The sequence below is a fragment of the Dermacentor variabilis genome, chromosome 8 (genome assembly GCF_050947875.1).
Source record: "Dermacentor variabilis isolate Ectoservices chromosome 8, ASM5094787v1, whole genome shotgun sequence".
Classification (NCBI taxonomy): domain Eukaryota; kingdom Metazoa; phylum Arthropoda; class Arachnida; order Ixodida; family Ixodidae; genus Dermacentor; species Dermacentor variabilis.
The window spans coordinates 78,017,449-78,035,154 of NC_134575.1; the positions used below are offsets into that span (position 1 = coordinate 78,017,449).

The 17,706-nt window shown below is 45.3% G+C and overlaps 1 protein-coding gene across 1 annotated transcript in view; it reads left to right on the forward strand.

Annotated features, from left to right (window-relative positions):
• Window positions 1-610: 610 nt before the first annotated feature.
• The window catches only part of LOC142590343 (cytochrome P450 3A5-like), a 43,513-nt gene continuing 26,417 nt past the window's right edge, over window positions 611-17,706 (forward strand). The window contains exons 1-5 of the mRNA XM_075702399.1: window positions 611-709; window positions 9,554-9,656; window positions 10,202-10,298; window positions 11,036-11,088; window positions 11,225-11,321. Coding sequence (XP_075558514.1) covers window positions 619-709; window positions 9,554-9,656; window positions 10,202-10,298; window positions 11,036-11,088; window positions 11,225-11,321 — 441 coding nt within the window. The 5' untranslated portion in view covers window positions 611-618. The remainder of the gene's footprint in view (window positions 710-9,553; window positions 9,657-10,201; window positions 10,299-11,035; window positions 11,089-11,224; window positions 11,322-17,706) is intronic.

Consider the following 17,706-nt stretch of genomic DNA (forward strand, 5'->3'; position numbering starts at 1 on the left):
TGAAAGGGAATATGAAGCGCGCCAAATTATCTCGAACATTGGCAAGCGGCAGAGAGGGCTCCTTTTCCCGTTGCGTAATTTTGGGCAACTCTAGCGGGCGAACAGTGTTCCGCCGGTGTGTTTCATGCGCCTGCTCGATCCACCCCATATCAAAGTTTTACGAGTGGGAGCTTTTGGGCAGCACCACGTCTTCATGGTTAACACGCACATTATCCCATTATCCAAATTTTTCAAAAGAAAATAACTGATTTTGTAAGCGAACGCCCGTTTATGCGTGCTTCAATCATTCTGAACAATATGTGTCATCACCTGCGGTGCAATCAATGTGGCTGTGACGCGGGGCACTGATTGTTGATCTTTGCGGAGCACATGAGACTACTGCAACTACGTGCGTACTTCAAGGAAGCAATTCTTTTCCATAGAAGCACAAATAACCTCTGTTTATCCATTTGCTCGTCCATATCTGCTGAACTCTCCTCACAGCGCTATGGGTGACAGACGACCAAAGAAAATATATCGACACCGTGATAACAAACAATGGGGTGACACTCGTAATGGCAAAACGTGCTGCGTGGTAATCACTTTTGAGTTCACTCGCCGAGATAGAACATGACAAATATGTTTTGGCGCGCAGATAAGCTGGCAGCGCAAAGACTTATATTAAGCACGAGTACAGAGGAGCCACACTCTCTGACGTTTTCCTGTTCAAGTAAGTTCAAGTTGTATACAGTTGCGAATGTTACTTTCTCGATTGCGCAAAAAAAAAAAGAAAACGAAAAATTATTTTTGTCTTGAGAACGTTGTGCAGTACATGCTTCCTAATTTTGTCAAGTAGTTTTCTAGCCTCCACAGTAGGACACCCGGAATAAATTTTTGTTTTGCCGTGAGAATGGTATTCAGTCTACGATTGTTTTTTGTTGTAGTATTTTGCTTTCTCATGGCATTTTTATAAATTTAGCTGTTCTTTCTCCAATTGCCGGTAGTTCCCAGAAATTTATAGCGTTCGTGTTTTTTTTTTTCGCGAAGTACTGGTACAATGCATGCTAACCTTTCGCAGCTAGATTTCATAGTTTAATGTAGTCTCTGTTACGTTACTGGCTTCCTAATACGAACGTATACGAGTACATGAAAAACGTTTTACTTTATCCAGGTACAATAAAATACTTTTATTTTGGACACTTCGACTTGCGAAACCTGCAGCCCATATTGAATGAGCCAAGATGACGGGACGATGGGAAGACTGAGAGCGAACAGATTGTCTGCCCCTATAAAGAAAGAAAGCTTGGCAAAGTCTATCCTGCAATACGCACAATTTTCTAAAATTTTAATACCGATGTCAAAACGATAAGTTCACTTTGTAACAGCCTAAATATAGTGTAATCTACCGCATGACTGCTGCAATCATGCCTCATTCTTTAAGAATAATGTCGGCTATCAAACCACAAATACTGACAGAAATCATTGTCGGGGGTTTCCTGTAGGGCTGTTCGTATAGAGAAATTTTCCGGTCTAATTCAAAAATAATATTTGCAATAAGCTGCTTTCAGATATGAAATACAGAACCGAATATTTTCTAATTTCTAACTGAAGTAAACATAGTGGCTGTCTGAAGTCCGTTTGATTAAAAGAAAACTAATGTACATCATTTCATAAGTACATGCAATATCAATCACATTTGGGCGTCTATTCAACTGAGTAGCTTCGAAACTAGAAAACGAACCTTTCGGTTATCTAACACGCCATTACAATGCCTATGCAAGCGCAACAAAACAAGGAAACGTGCATCATGTGCATGTTACCAGATGCACGTATAATGTTGAGTTTACTAAAGGAAATAATTGTAATACTAAAACGCCTGTTCATTGTTAAAAGCGGGTGCAACATTTTGAGACTAGAGAAATGATAAATTGCTAAGCCTAAACCAAGAAAACGAGTTTGTAGGCTGCCTAAAGCTAGACATTCTCATCGAATCACTGAAAATGAATGATCAGAAGTTGCCTGTCTCGTACGTTCGCTCAGCATCTAGCGCCTGCGCTTGCAGAAAAATTGAAATGCATAACCGACTAGTTAACATAAGTAGACTAATTAGGTTAAGACTAATTACCTTATGCACATATTTCAATCCACAAATTCAAGCCGGGGAGCCTGTAAGGCACATCCACTTGTAAAGAATTGTGTGAAATGACACCATTTATGAGATATGCTACGTCAAAACTTGCAGTAAATAGGCACTGTCGTTCCACTTAATTTCTTGCCAAAACGTTGTTTTATGCATTGAAGCACAAAAGTAACTGGAACTCTAATGCACCTCTCTGCAAAGTTCGGTAATTATTATCTCGAAACTGGTGTCTTCCTCAGAATTCGTTCCAAGTGGATCTGCCAGATGAACTAACCGGCTTGAATTTGTAAAGTGCAATATGTGCCATAAGATAATTAGTGAGTCATTTAATTAGTGAATTTTTTGTTAATTAGTCGAATATACACTTCAATTGTTTTGTGCAACTAAAGTCCACTTCTTCGAGCAGGCCAACCCAAGAAGTAGAATTTTGCTTTGTGCTACAAGCAATTCTTTTTTTTTATTTGAAACAACACCCGGTATAATGGTGTAATTTCGCATCTTATAACTCACATGCGCGCTGATATGTGTTCATAGGATTCCTAAACATGTTTGCATTTATATTGAGGATTAGGTCGATCAGCCTTTGCTTATATATAGTCATACAGTAAACATAGATATTGCTGTATCCCGGCCACGGCGGCCGCATCTCGATGGGGGCGAAATGCGAAAACACCCGTGTGCTTAGATTTAGGTGCACGTTAAAGAGCCTCAGGTGATCTAAATTTGCTGACTCCCCCACCACGGCTCGCCTCAAAATAATAAAATGGTTTTGGCGCGTAATGCCTCATAATTAATTTTTTTATATATTCTTCTGTACGCATTCTTAGTGGTACAACGTCTTAAAAGCAGCGATAAAGTTGTAATGTCGACTTGCCAACAAATAACTGTACGTTATTTTATTTTAGCCTTGCGTTTTATGAAGCGAGTAGTGAATACGCCTAAACTACTAGTTGGTTTGTACTGCAACACTCTGCAGCAACGACAACGTAATTACGTAAATCGGTGCCTGATTCAGTGAGTAAAACATGAAGCCTCACCAGTCCGTGGTATGTGGCTTACCATCCGCTTGTATAAAATATTTTGATAGATCTGTCATCAGTCCGTCTCTCTGGGTTAGCAGTTTCCTCGAAGTGCACTGCACAAAATTGCACGCGACTTTAATGTCGCTTTTGGTTAGAAAATGAATGTCACTATTCTTAGCCTGTGTCCTAGAGCTAAACTTGGTTGTCTCCGTTAACAAAAAGCGGCCGCCTCGTTCTGTAATCACTTCCATAGCTCGCAATGTTTGGCCTATTTCGTATATTTATATTGTCTACCCCATTTCATCATAATAATATGTTTTTATGTGCAATGGCGGAAGAACGTCTCGTTAGGCTGGAGCACGAGGTCGCGGGATCGAATCCCGGCCTCGGCGGCCGCATTTCAATGGGGGCGAAATGCGAAAACACCCGTGTACTTACATTTAGGTGCACGTTAAAGAACCCCAGGTGGTCGAAATTTCCAGAGTCCTCCACTGCGGCGTGCCTAGTAATCAGAAAGTGGTTTTGGCACGTAAAACCCCATAATGAAAAAAAAAAAGAACGTCTCGGTCATACATGTCGAATTAACCTTGTCTTGCGTCAGCTGTCCCTGTCCCACGCCTGCGAAATGCACAATCTGACCAACCATCCAATCTTCTGCCGTCCTCGACAGCGCTTCCTTTCTCTCGCCTCCTATACTGTAACTATATTACAGCACCGGCTGTCTGCTCACCTGTTGCGCTCCTTCTTAATGTCAACTAGGATATCAGCTACAATTGTTTAGTCCGTAATACGTACCGCCGTCTTTCCTTTATCTTAACGTTAGAACAGGATGGCTAGCCGGGCTAGTTGGCTAAAGTTCATGTTGAAAGTAGGGCGAAGCACACCGGTACATCGAAAGAAGCTATAGTCTGTGTGTCGGTGCACTTCAACATTTGTTTAACAAGATCTTAACATTACGCCTGTTATTTTTCTTTCTTCCATCGCTCGCTCCACGGTTCTAAGCTTCATGACAAGTTCCTCTGTCAACTTTCCAATAGGTGGAGTCTGAATACGCGCCCCAGCAACCACTCCATCCAAGCAACTGAAACCGATCTACAAGGCTATGCTTTTGCGGTATGCGTGCGCAGGAAGTGACTCAATGGCCGAAAACACGTCATAGCCACCACGTTTTAGATACCCCCTATCTTATATATAGGACAGCAGAGCAGGAGAAGCGATCACATGCAAAGACAAAGACAGCGCAAGTGCTTGTCCCATCTTTCTCACGACGTGTCGTCGTTCTCTGTGCGCTGCTATCACGGTTAATTTCCAATTCGCCCGATCCGCTATCCCTGTACCATACCAGCTTTAGCCGGATAAATTAGCGCTGCTAGGACATAATGAGTACAGACCTTTTTACAATATTGGTAAGCTTTCCCTATGACTTGGTATTATAGCCTCCCTTAGGAGCTACAATCCGTTTTTGTTTTATCTCCTAGTTTTTGTCCTCAGCGGCTTATTCATCCACAAATACGGGTCCTCAGCGACTTTCCTCCCCCTTACTCCTCCTATTTTTCTTAGATGAATGTTGTCGTGCGCAACATTGTCAACATTTACGAGCTCTCGAGTTGGGAGAGAGGCATGATATCCGCTTTGACAACGTTGGCTTAGCGCTAAAGCCTTCTGCGCTAGAGGTTTCTTAAACCATAACTGAAGTAGAAGTACATTTTGCGCCGTGGCTGTCATTAATCTTGAAGTACTGAAGCGCGTTTTCCACGCTTGGCCGGCGGAGAGGGGAGGCTTCGTTCCGGCCGCGAAGCTCTCCACATCTCAGTAAGGTGCCTGGTGGTGGTCTCGTGCTGACGATGCCCTCTCGGTGAGCGCATATTTCCCCCCTCATCTTTTAAGAGATTCAATACATACAAGCATTTGTCTCGCAAACCAGATTTATTTCAAGGGAATTTTCCACGTCTCAATAATTTCTCTCGTCGTATTCGAGTGCTGATTGCCGTGTTATAGTTTGTTAACGAAGCTTCCCCTCAAGTCTAAATATTTTAAGGCAGTTTTCCTAGTCTATAAAGCCGCTCGAGTTCACGCTGCTCCTCTGGCGGCCATTTTTCCAAGAAATTATGCCTTCCAATCGACTGTCGCGGACATCATCAGTCCCTTTCCACATAAGTATGAGGCTCGGAGCAGGAGCTATGGCGCTTGAAAGTAACCGCTGGCTTGACGAACCAACCGACTGAGCTACCTTTCCGGGCAACACTGAAGGATCATGAGTTCAAATCACAAGTTATGTTCCTTTTTTTTCCCTTTCTTTTTCTTTCTTTTTAATGTCTTTTCCTTCATTTTATCACTGTACGGAAACCCTCCTAAAGAAAAAAAATTATATATCCTCAATTATGTGTGGCCACACATGTGCAGGTCATAAATACCAGGTTCTCTAGCCGAGTGCCATCCATGCGGTATAACCGAGCTCAGATTGGCCCACCTTGACTGATCAAATAGGGCACCACTGTAGGTTAAATGAGGCGTACAACTCCTGCGGGACCCGCCGTGGTTGCTCAGTGGTTATGGTGTTAGACTGCTGAGCACGAGGTTGCGGGATCGGACCCCGGCGACGGCGGCCGCATTTCGATGGGGGCGAAATGCGAAAACACCCGTGTACTTAGAATTTGGTGCACGCTAAAGAACCCCAGGTGGTCGAAATTTTCGGAGTCCTCCACTACGGCGTGCATAATCAGAAAGTGGTTTTGTCACGCAGAACCCCATGTTCCAATTTTTAATTTAACTCCTGCGGGGACGGTAGAGTATCCGTCTCCAGTGCAAGAGGACCGTGATTCAAATCCCGGTGCCGCGCAATTCTCCACCGGAAAATACAAAAAAAACGTGTGTTGAGAAAATTGCACAAACAGGCCTGGAGTGCGGCCTGATCCCGGTGACCAGAACCGGTAACGCACTCTCTCACCAGAGCAGGATTGGCCACCCTGGTGCAGTACTTGGCCACAACCTCCTATGTGAATACAACAATCAAACCCCGGCCCTCAGTCCCCAGCAGCCGCGAAGCAACTGACCACGGCGGCGGTCGGATCTGTGACGCTGCAGAGGGTGCTAAGAATACCTGGCTCCGGACAGGCCGCCATTGGAATCTGAACCTGGCAACGTTTAACGTTAGAACGCTATCTAGTGAGGCGAGTCTAGCAGTGTTATTGGAGGAATTAGAGGGTAGTAAATGGGATATAATAGGGCTCAGTGAGGTTAGGAGGACAAAAGAAGCATATACAGTGCTAAAAAGCGGGCATGTACTGTGTTACCGGGGCTTAGCAGAGAGACGAGAACTAGGAGTCGGATTCCTGATTAATAAGGAAATAGCTGGTAACATACAGGAATTCTATAGCATTAACGAGAGGGTGGCAGGTCTTGTTGTGAAACTTAATAAGAGGTACAAATTGAAGGTGGTACAAGTCTATGCCCCTACATGCAGTCATGATGACCAGGAAGTCGAAAGCTTTTATGAAGACGTGGAATCGGCGATGGGTAAAGTCAAAACAAAATACACTATACTGATGGGCGACTTCAATGCCAGGGTAGGCAAGAAGCAGGCTGGAGACAAGTCAGTGGGGGAATATGGCATAGGCTCTAGGAATAGCAGAGGAGAATTATTAATAGAGTTTGCAGAACAGAATAATATGCGGATAATGAACACCTTTTTCCGCAAGCGGGTTTTTCGAAAGTGGACGTGGAGGAGCCCGAATGGTGAGACTAGAAATGAAATCGACTTCATACTCTGCGCGAACCCTGGCATCATACAAGATGTAGACGTGCTCGGCAAGGTACGCTGCAGTGACCATAGGATGGTAAGAACTCGAATTAGCCTAGACTTGAGGAGGGAACGGAAGAAACTGGTACACAAGAAGCCAATTAATGAGTTAGCGGTAAGAGGTAAACTAGAGGAATTCCGGATAAAGCTACAGAACAGGTACTCGGCTTTAACTCAGGAAGAGGACCTTAGTGTTGCAGCAATGAACGACAATCTCATGGGCATCATTAAGGAGTGCGCAATAGAAGTCGGTGGTAACGCCGTTATACAGGAAACCAGTAAGCTATCGCAGGAGACGAAAGATCTGATCAAGAAACGCCAATGTATGAAAGCCTCTAACCCTACAGCTAGAATAGAACTGGCTGAACCTTCTAAGTTAATCAACAAGCGTAAGACAGCGGACATCAGAAACTATAATATGGATAGAATTGAACAGGCTCTCAGGAACGGAGGAAGCCTAAAAACAGTGAAGAAGAAACTAGGAATAGGCAAGAATCAGATGTGTGCGTTAAGAGACAAAGCCGGCAATATCGTTACTAATATGGATGAGATAGTTCAAGTGGATGAGGAGTTATATAGAGATTTATACAGTACCAGTGGCACCCACGACGATAGTGGAAGAGAGAATAGCCTAGAGGAATTCGAAATCCCACAGGTAACGCCAGATGAAGTAAAGAAAGCCTTAGGAGCTATGCAAAGGGGGAAGGCAGCTGGGGAGGATCAGGTAACAGCAGATTTGTTGAAGGATGGTGGTCAGATTGTTGTAGAGAAACTGGCCACCCTGTATACGCAATGCCTCATGACCTCAAGCGTACCGGAATCTTGGAAGAACGCTAACATAATCCTAATCCATAAGAAAGGGGACGCCAAAGACTTGAAAAATTATAGACCGATCAGCTTACTGTCCGTTGCCTACAAAGTATTTACTAAGGTAATCGCAAATAGAATCAGGAACACCTTAGACTTCTGTCAACCAAAGGACCAGGCAGGATTCCGTAAAGGCTACTCAACAATAGACCATATTCACACTGTCAATCAAGTGATAGAGAAATGTGCAGAATATAACCAACCCTTATATATAGCTTTCATTGATTACGAGAAAGCGTTTGATTCAGTCGAAACCTCAGCAGTCATGGAGGCATAACGGAATCAGGGTGTAGATGAGCCATATTTAAAAATACTGGAAGATATCTATAGCGGCTCCACAGCCACCGTAGTCCTCCACAAAGAAAGCAACAAAATCCCTATAAAGAAAGGCGTCAGACAGGGAGATACGATATCTCCAATGCTATTCACAGCATGTTTACAGGAGGTATTCAGAGGCCTGGAGTGGGAAGAATTGGGGATAAAAGTTGATGGAGAATACCTTAGCAACTTGCGATTCGCTGATGATATTGCCTTGCTTAGTAACTCAGGAGACCAATTGCAATGCATGCTCACTGATCTGGAGAGGCAAAGCAGAAGGGTGGGTCTGAAAATTAATCTGCAGAAAACTAAAGTATTGTTTAACAGTCTCGGAAGAGAACAGCAGTTTACGATAGGTAACGAAGCACTGGAAGTGGTAAGGGAATACATCTACTTAGGGCAGGTAGTGACCACGGATCCGGATCATGAGACTGAAATAACCAGAAGAATAAGAATGGGCTGGGGTGCGTTTGGCAGGCATTCTCAAATCATGAACAGCAGGTTGCCACTATCCCTCAAAAGGAAAGTGTATAACAGCTGTGTGTTACCAGTACTCACATATGGGGCAGAAACCTGGAGGCTTACGAAAAGGGTTCTGCTGAAATTGAGGACGACGCAACGAGCTATGGAAAGAAGAATGATGGGTGTAACGTTAAGGGATAAGAAAAGAGCAGATTGGGTGAGGCAACAAACGCGGGTAAACGACATCTTAGTTGAAATCAAGAAAAAGAAATGGGCATGGGCAGGACATGTAATGAGGAGGGAAGATAACCGATGGTCATTAATGGTTACGGACTGGATTCCAAGGGAAGGGAAGCGTAGCAGGGGGCGGCAGAAAGTTAGGTGGGCGGATGAAATTAAGACGTTTGCAGGGACAACATGGCCACATTAGTACATGACCGGGGTAGTTGGAGAAGTATGGGAGAGGCCTTTGCCCTGCAGTGGGCGTAACTAGGCTGATGATGATGATGATGATGATGACTGAAGCACAGTGGCACATAAGCAATAGAAAAACTCTTACTGAACACTGATTTCCTTTGTTTCTTTCCGCCGACACAGGTGTTGGCGATAGGTCGCTGGCCTCGTTATCAACAAATAGTTGTAAGGCACCACAAAAATAAGCAATTGTAGAGCTACACGTGACACATGCTTGAAAGGGCGGTTATTTCAGGCTTATTTCTTATCTTTCACGCAGGCGCCTCCATATGTGCGCGATGATATGACGAAGCTCGTTTGTTGAACACTCCGGCATGAAACGAGGAGATAAACAATATTTTGTCTGGAATGTGCGCTTTCACAAAACTCCTTTGACGCGGCCAATATAGAGCTATGGCTGAAAGAGGTGTGATAAGAAATGGGCCTTCAAATAGTACCGGCTCCACAATTGCCTCTTGGGCGTTAGCGTTGACGAAGACACTCTCTCTGCAGAGCCGACCGCCATGAATTGGGCACCAATGTGGTTCTGCATAAAAATCTCGGTTTGGACGACGCTCGTAGCGGTTCTAGTCTACGGCTTTCTCAGACTGTTCAGGTAAGGAATTACATTTCTCTTTTTTTTGTGTGTGTCCGAACACCACTCAACAAAATTTCACTGCAATGCGTGACGTTTTCGTTAAAATTCGAAAAGTAATTGTTTCAGTTTTTATTCTTATACTGAAAACTGGAATTTATTATTACGTTGTTTTCTTGACAATATCTTAAAAATATATTCCGCTTTGTTCAAGTGCAGAAAGCTGGCGAATTAGCCCTTAAAAACAACAGTTTTTAGAGATGGGAATTAGACTATTCCGTTCTTGTCTCCTCTATCGGACGCTGTGCAATCTCTTACGTGTGTTAGTGCCACGAAGTCAAATTATTACAAACTCTAGCGAAAAGTTTTTTTCAAACTCAATAAGGCATCTTTTCGCTAACAGTAATGAGAAATTCAAAGGGATGCTGTGTCAATTTCACCTCACATGGAAAGGGGAGTGGTATGATGACAACGTAATGTCTTTGAGTGAACTACCCGCCTGTTTTGGTTGATTTCCGGACGACAATATGCAAGAGCTCATGTTTCTTACGACCTGCCTGATGCAGGTGGCGCCAGAAGACGTTCTCTTACTTCAAAGAAATCGGAATACACGGCCCGAAGCCCAACTTGCTCTGGGGAAACTTAGCTGAATACCACGGAAAGGTAACGCCCTCCATGGCCACGATGCGTTGTTGTCGAGCAGTAGGCTACGTGAATGATTCCTGTTTGCGGTGGTCATCACGCGTTTATTTTCTTTGGTATAGAATCTTTTTGGTACCCACAATGGTACAGCGTTTTTCGAATTCTTAACAATCTTGGATCGCACTCACGAAAAGTGCCTAAGCTAGAATTGCTCGTAAGAGCCAATGCTGACCAACGCTGTTGGTGGACTGACTACTAAAGAAACGGCTGGTCAATGGCAAAGAGCACTTACGAAAAAAAAATTGTGAATTCGACCCCTGCTGCTGTTTTCAATTTTCCTGTGACGTAACTTTTGACGGACGTGCGTAATAAGCTTTTGGAATAACTCTTCAAGAACCATTGATACACTTTTGACTCCCCAAATAAGAAAAGATAGCTTTACGCGCTAAGGAATACAACCACAAGGACTAATTTTCGCTTGCCTAAGCTAACTTTAACAGGAATGGCTTTGTTGAATCGGGTTGAATAAACCCACCCGATATACAATCGATCACCTTATCCTATTGCAGAAAGTCTCACTTGTGAAGTCATTTAATGTAGCAGCTTCGGTATTAAACAACTATTACCTTTCATAAGTTATTCATATGCTGTTGGAAAAAAAATACGTTATGCAAGGGACTTGCCGTCCCAAATGATTTCGGTACTGACGTCTCTATGCGGTCGTTGTTTACTTTCTTGACCGCGTTTTTTGGTCACAGGGTCTCGTGAAAGCCCTGACCGAATGGTGCGACAAGTATGGAGACGTGTTCGGGTATGTAGAGATTCCTTGTGGCATTCGTTCTCTCAAATGACGTTTCATTGCCGACTGGCGCATGCTGTAAGAAGTCACAAACAACGCAGATGTACTGCATGGTAACATCGTGCTTGCTTACGTCTTTTTGTTTCAGTTTCTACAACGGCGACGTGCCAACGCTGGTGATCAAGGACATCGACTTCCTCACCCATATTTTTGTGAAAAACTTCCAAGACTTCACGAGCCGAGGGGTAAGCTCCACCGAGAGTCTGTGAAAAAAAAAGGCAGTCAACTTGTGTAACATTGCCGAATCGCAATCCAATTTCCAGCGACACTGTTTCTGACGAGCAATCGTATTAGTAATTTCCGCTGCACGTTTTCTTTTAAATCACTGACTTTCAAAAGTTGCCCGCTGTGACGCTTTAGATCAGTCGATTAAGAATTCCTTATGGCAGGAGCCTTACGTCACCCACACACATTTGCCTCCTCATGTACAGTAGCGTTCAATATGAGCTGCAACACGACGGCCATGGTCAAAAGGCCTCCAAGACTACACGGCTGTGCCGACACGCGTAAAAATTCAGAACTAAACAGAAGTTCCAAAGACTGATATTTACCAAAGCATTTTTTTTTTGTATGTCGACGCGACCGTGCAGTCTTTGAATGCCTTCGACCCTAGGACACCGTGTTGCAGCTCATATTCAACGTGACTGTAAGTCAGCCATTTCGTTTCCCCCAATTTTAACCGAATTCGATTTCTACGGCTGTTATAGTTCCTCGAACAGAGCGCGCGCAATTCTGGGCCGTCCGTAACGCACGTATACAAGATGTCTCAGCCGTCCTACACCAAGATTTAGAAGTATGACAAAACCACGTTGATGAACAGAACCGAGGTAATGTTGTTTGCCGTCGCTTGGAGGTACTCAGATTTTTTTGTTTTCTTGCATTCCGCCCAATTACATAATTAGACTTTATTAATTGATCAACTTCTGAAATATTATTCAGGTGAAAAGTCTCAAGGAAAAAATTGTACAGCAACATGAAAAAGTCCCGATAGAGCTTTCTGGCCCTCAATACGTGCTACATAAAAGTGTTTTCCGAGTGTGAAAGAATCTATCGCAAACACGCAAAGTGCTTCCAGCGGCCAGTTGGGCGGCAATCTTGCGTGTGTTCGCGGGATTCTGTCACGCTCGGAAAAACACTTCCATAGAGCACGTATTGAGCAACAGAAAGCTGTATCGGGATTTTTTGAAGTTACTCTGCAATTTTCACGTTCACACTTTTTATTTAACTATAATAGTTGATAAATCAATTAATTACGACTGAGTAAGTAATTAGGCGTAACGATATAAATACTTTATCTCCAAGCGATAGCAAAAAACATTAAATTTGTTCTGACCAGCTAATTGACATTTGCATATTTATAAATCTCGGTGCATGATAGTTGGGACACCCTGTATAACTCTCTGGAGCGCTTCAACGACTAACTTAATACAGAAACCGCAATTAATTCGCACTCTTTGAACTTTGCCTACACATCACTGATAGCATGGTCCTTAGTTTAATAAAAGATAAACACGGTGCCTCATTTTGTTCACTGGGAACACCGGGGAAACCCACCACCTGCCTCCTATTTTGCACAAAGACAAGGAGAAAACAGGAATTCAATTATTGTGTACAAACCCCATTATTAGAACAGAAAGGTTAAAGTTGCTCCACACATCAGCCCTTATATTTCCCCCCTCCCCCCTCCTTAATCCCTTTCGCTGAATGAGAACTCGTTGTCCCGTACGGGTCTCTTACGCCAGTGAAAATCATTGCAAATAATGGCGGTATAAGCTTCCGAGCACTTTATATTTTCTTCGGAAAAACATCTGATGGACTGACGCTCTGGAAACTTCGCTCGTACAACAGCCATAAGATTTCATACTTTTGGAATGTGAGCATTGTGGCACATTGAGTTCATTGAGATCATTGTTCATTGTGCCTTCGTGATTCGTAATATAGACTTCGCATGCTGTAGCCCCAAACGTTTATGAGTAATTTTCTAGAAAACCCATATCACCTAGATAAATCAAACCTTTATCCTACATCACACACAACAAGGCATTTATTTTAACCAAGTATAAACGATTGTGCCTTCTTTAATTCACTCAGGACATCAGGGAAACGCACCATGCGCACCGTATAACGCATAAAAATAGAGAGTAAACGACTATTCTATAAATAATTTCGAGGCACAAAATTATTACACAGACATAGGAATCTCATTACACATCACCTGTAACATAGCAATAATTTTCTGGAAATACAGAATGCCTGCCATTTTAGGTTTCCCCAGTGCAGCGGGAAAACTTTGTAAGCGTTTCATATACCACCTGTCTACAGGCCAAAGAACGAGGGTTTAAGAAAGTTCACCAACCATTACGATACTCCCTAATGCGAAATTTGAGCGCAGTCGCATACGTGTTTTCATTTCGGGATATATTGTCTGGCACGGCGCGTCTGCCTCACTAATCGGGAGATCGCTAGAGGCATCTCGTGGGTGACGCGTGTGCGTAATTCACAGCAGTCTCCGCAGACAGAACTCCGCTCATGCAGCGCTTTGTTTCCATACAGACGACACGCGCGACTCTGGCGCCACATCGTAGCCATCGTAGCCATCGTCACCGCACAGCCCGTCTTGCGCGTCAGTACGCTTTTCTTCTCGCGCTTACTTTCCACCAATGAAGAGGGCGGACCCTCGTCATGGGGAAGTTGTGCCACGAGTGTCGGCGATAACACCCAAGGGGGTGCAACATCGAGCCTCCCTTGTAGCCGCGCGCAATGTCCCCTTCCAGGATCCGTGATCCGCGTCATGCACGCTGAAACCACGGACTGACCTCAGCAGCTGACGCCGCGGGCGAGCGTAGCCCTCCCCACCTAACGGCAGCCTGCCCCTCTATTCCCTCCCCCCCCCCATCGAAAGCACAGATGGGGCCGCCCACGCGGCTGCGGATGCCTTGGTCGCCGATGAATCGGCGCATGCACAGCCCGTCTCCCCTCCGCTAGCCCTCCGCTTTCCGCCCCATGGTTCGGCTGCACCCTCCTCCTGCACTTTCCTCGTCCCCTCTTCGCTGTCGGCTTTCTTTCATCTCCCGCTGCCCTCCGCGTTCACTTTTATTCTTCGCGGCGCTCGTTCGTTCGTTTACGCCGACGTCGCCGACGTCGCCGACGCTCACCGCAGGAACGGGCTACTAAGAGCTGCGCAATAAATGCTTCGTTGAGCTCACTAGTTAACCGGCACATTTGATAATTTACGTGCACATTACCCTTAACATTCCCGCATATGCTCTACTAGACCTAAACTCTGTGAATGATCAAGTTCCCGTTGTATAAAATGTAATGCGCATATATCGTTTCCGAGTATTTAGCCGCCGCTGCAGTAGTATTTCTGTAAAGGCTCATTCACACCGACGACTGACAGAGGTCGCGCCACCAAGTTGGTCGCAAATAGCCCCTTTTCTCGAAAGGCGACTATTCGGGGCCAGTCGCTCGCTGCTCGATTGTTCAGTCGCGCGAGTGCGGTCGCAAAACTGCTAAACCATTTAGCGGCGCGCCGAAAGTTATGTTAGCGTGTGTTTTCATCTGGCGCCCTTCTGCGTCGCACCAAATACAAAGTCCACGCCACCGTGGCAGACAACAGGAATGTAATTGGTGTCTTGCCTCATGATGCTGCGGCGCAGCAGTTCCGGCAACGTGTCGAAAGTATGCACGCTGTAGCATTCGCAGGAAGCTAAACAGCAGCAAAATAAAGCACAATAATTATGCACCGATTCCCCACGCGACGCGAACTAGACATTACAACTTACGGTCTATATTACTCCTGGTCATGCGCGCGGACGTCGGGCTGGAGGCGGCTTGCTGGGCCGGCCACTTATCGCGAACGACGGCATGGGCGCATGAACTAGCGTCGCCTTTTATTTGGTGGCTACCGCGTTGCCACAGCTGACACCATGCACGGCAGAGCACATCAGCACAGTGACAACGTCTTCCATTTCGCTCGAATCAAAATCCATGGCTGTTTCCCGAACGCGAAGCCAGCGAAGTGCGCGTGGACTGCGTAGGTCCCTAATGTTCTCGCTGAGAACGATAATATCCGGGATTGCCACTTGCAGGTCGCGCTCACCCGGGCTTGCCGGTTTGATCATCTGTCGCAATCAGTTGTTTTTTTGTCACCAGTCGCAAAAGGTCGCGCGACCTCCTCAAGTCGCCGGTGTGATTGAGCCTTAAAAGAAAGTAATGCAAAAGGATAGAAAGTTGGGTGAGTTCGTACGGTAACATGACCTTGGATTGCAGCGCGTAGTGACACGGACACATACTGGAAACAGACAGGACGAGTGCTCGTCCTGTCTGCTTCTAGTCTGTGTCCGTGTCACTTCGTGCTACAATCCAAGATCATGTTAAAAGAAAGTCCTTTGTATGACATCGTAATGGCGACTTGTTCCTACAAATCATGAGCGGATAACTGTGTTGCCATTAATTAAATTTGGTCGCATTCTTGTAATCTTTATTTATTTGTAGTAAAAAAATGCATGTCGTAGACCACGCATGTGCGGAACTTCAGGATCCTCTATTGCTTGAATGAACCAAAACGAAGGCGTACTTCCTGTGGTTACTTGACAACTTTTATTTTTAATCTATAATGTATCAGGAACATTAAACGGCTAAGAAATGTAGCAGTTTCGCAGGAAAAGCGGAGCATTGATTCGACAGCAAAGTTTTCCACTATTACGCGGAGTAAAGTTCCAACATTCATAGTATCAATTACAGCAAACATTCGCTTAGTCAATAAATTAGCAAGCTTGGCGTTACGCGCACAAGCACACATGAACCGCTCTCGCTCGACGACCGCGAACACACGCTATCACAACGCTGGCGTGATGATAGCTCAAACACAGGGGAGCGAACGGGTATGCTGCCTCTCGCATAGTTGCGCCTCCTAAACGTGAGATTACGCGACCTTCGCACGCGCGCGACGGCAGCGCACATCCAGCCACCGGCCATCTCGGCTCGCCAAATCTTTGACCCCGCCAGACGTTTGCTTAGAGATAGCGCACTGGCAGCTAACGACAGGGCAAAAACAGGAGGCGCACGATCACTTCTCCCTCGTTACCACTCTCTTTATCAGGTGACCTCCAACATTGGGCGGGCATCAAGCCGCCTTCTCGGCTCACTCTCACGCGCTTCCCATCGCACCAACAGCACACAGTTTGGAGGACGCAATAGAATCTTAGCGTACTTGGACTTTATGCGAAACGTCACGATTACGCCGAGGGCAAACATGACAACGAAAGACACAGGCTTGCGGGGTACACGCACTCACTACGCAAGCTGGAGGAGCGGCTATGATAGGACCGCCATTTTCGGCAGCACGCAATGCAGGGTCGTAGAGGCGAAGTTGATTCGCGTCGTAATCACGAGGACGTACTTGACTGTCCATCCGGCCTGGACCACGTTGTGCGGCTTGTGCTGCCTTCTGCGCAGCGGTCTGCTGAACCTGAAGCTGTCTGCTTGAGGTCGCACGCGCAGCCCTACAATTCGATTCTCAAGCAGCGCTTCGTACCTTGCGAGGAGGTTCCATAGCGTGTACCGGAGTTAACATAGCTATCGAGACTGGGCGGCGCGCATGTCACAGCCCTTGACACGGCTCACGATAGGATGCAACTGCTACATGTCGTCACACTTGGTGGAATACAACGCAACCGCAAAGTGTGCACGTATCGACGTTACGCGGCGCGCATCTCACATCGCGTGACTTCTCGCGCGCTTGGATGCCTGCATAGGGCATATTTGAAGGGCAGCTAGAAAGTGTTGGGGTGGTGCGTTAGCAGAGTTGATTCCCATGCAGAGAGCCTCGGTTTGATCCCGGCGGGGACTGGGTATTTTTTGTCATTCCTGGCGATAGCTGCGACGGATACCAGAGGCGGCGGACAACATCGTCATGCGAAACGTCTGTTGGATTGAGCCCATGACAGCTTACTCTGCAATATTCGCCTAGGGAATCCGTATACTTGGTAACGCAATAGAAGAGCGAGTGGTCTGAAAGTAGTAAACTTGATTCTTCAGCAATCGACACACAGTAATAATGTACTTCATTATGTATGAAGGTAGTTTGTATCGTAGGGCTGTGCAGTTAGTAAGAATGGTTGTTCCTAATACTTGCAGACGTAAATATTTACAAGCACTTCTACAAGTGATTACTCAAGCTTACGGAGTATGTTTTACATGCTACTTTCCCTTGCACTTACACCAAATAACGTTTTTCGTTACCATGCTTTAGTGGATTTTTCATCGAGTAACGCAATCAACTTTCATGGCTCGTCGCTGAACGGCATACGCAAAACTTGTTTTGCGTTAATTGGTGCAATGGTCGTGTATGAAACATATGCCAGAGGCGAAAAGGAACTTGAAATATTAGCTTCTTTCACAAGAACTATTTGACGAAGATAAATTCATTGATTAGGTCGCTGGAGTGTTCGGTTTGCTTGTTCTTTAGCTTCTCTATCTCAATGATATACCGGCCGATGAATTTCCTTGGGAAGATGTCGTTTCACTTTCGGCAACGCACCAATCTTAGGAGCCAAGCGGTGTTTT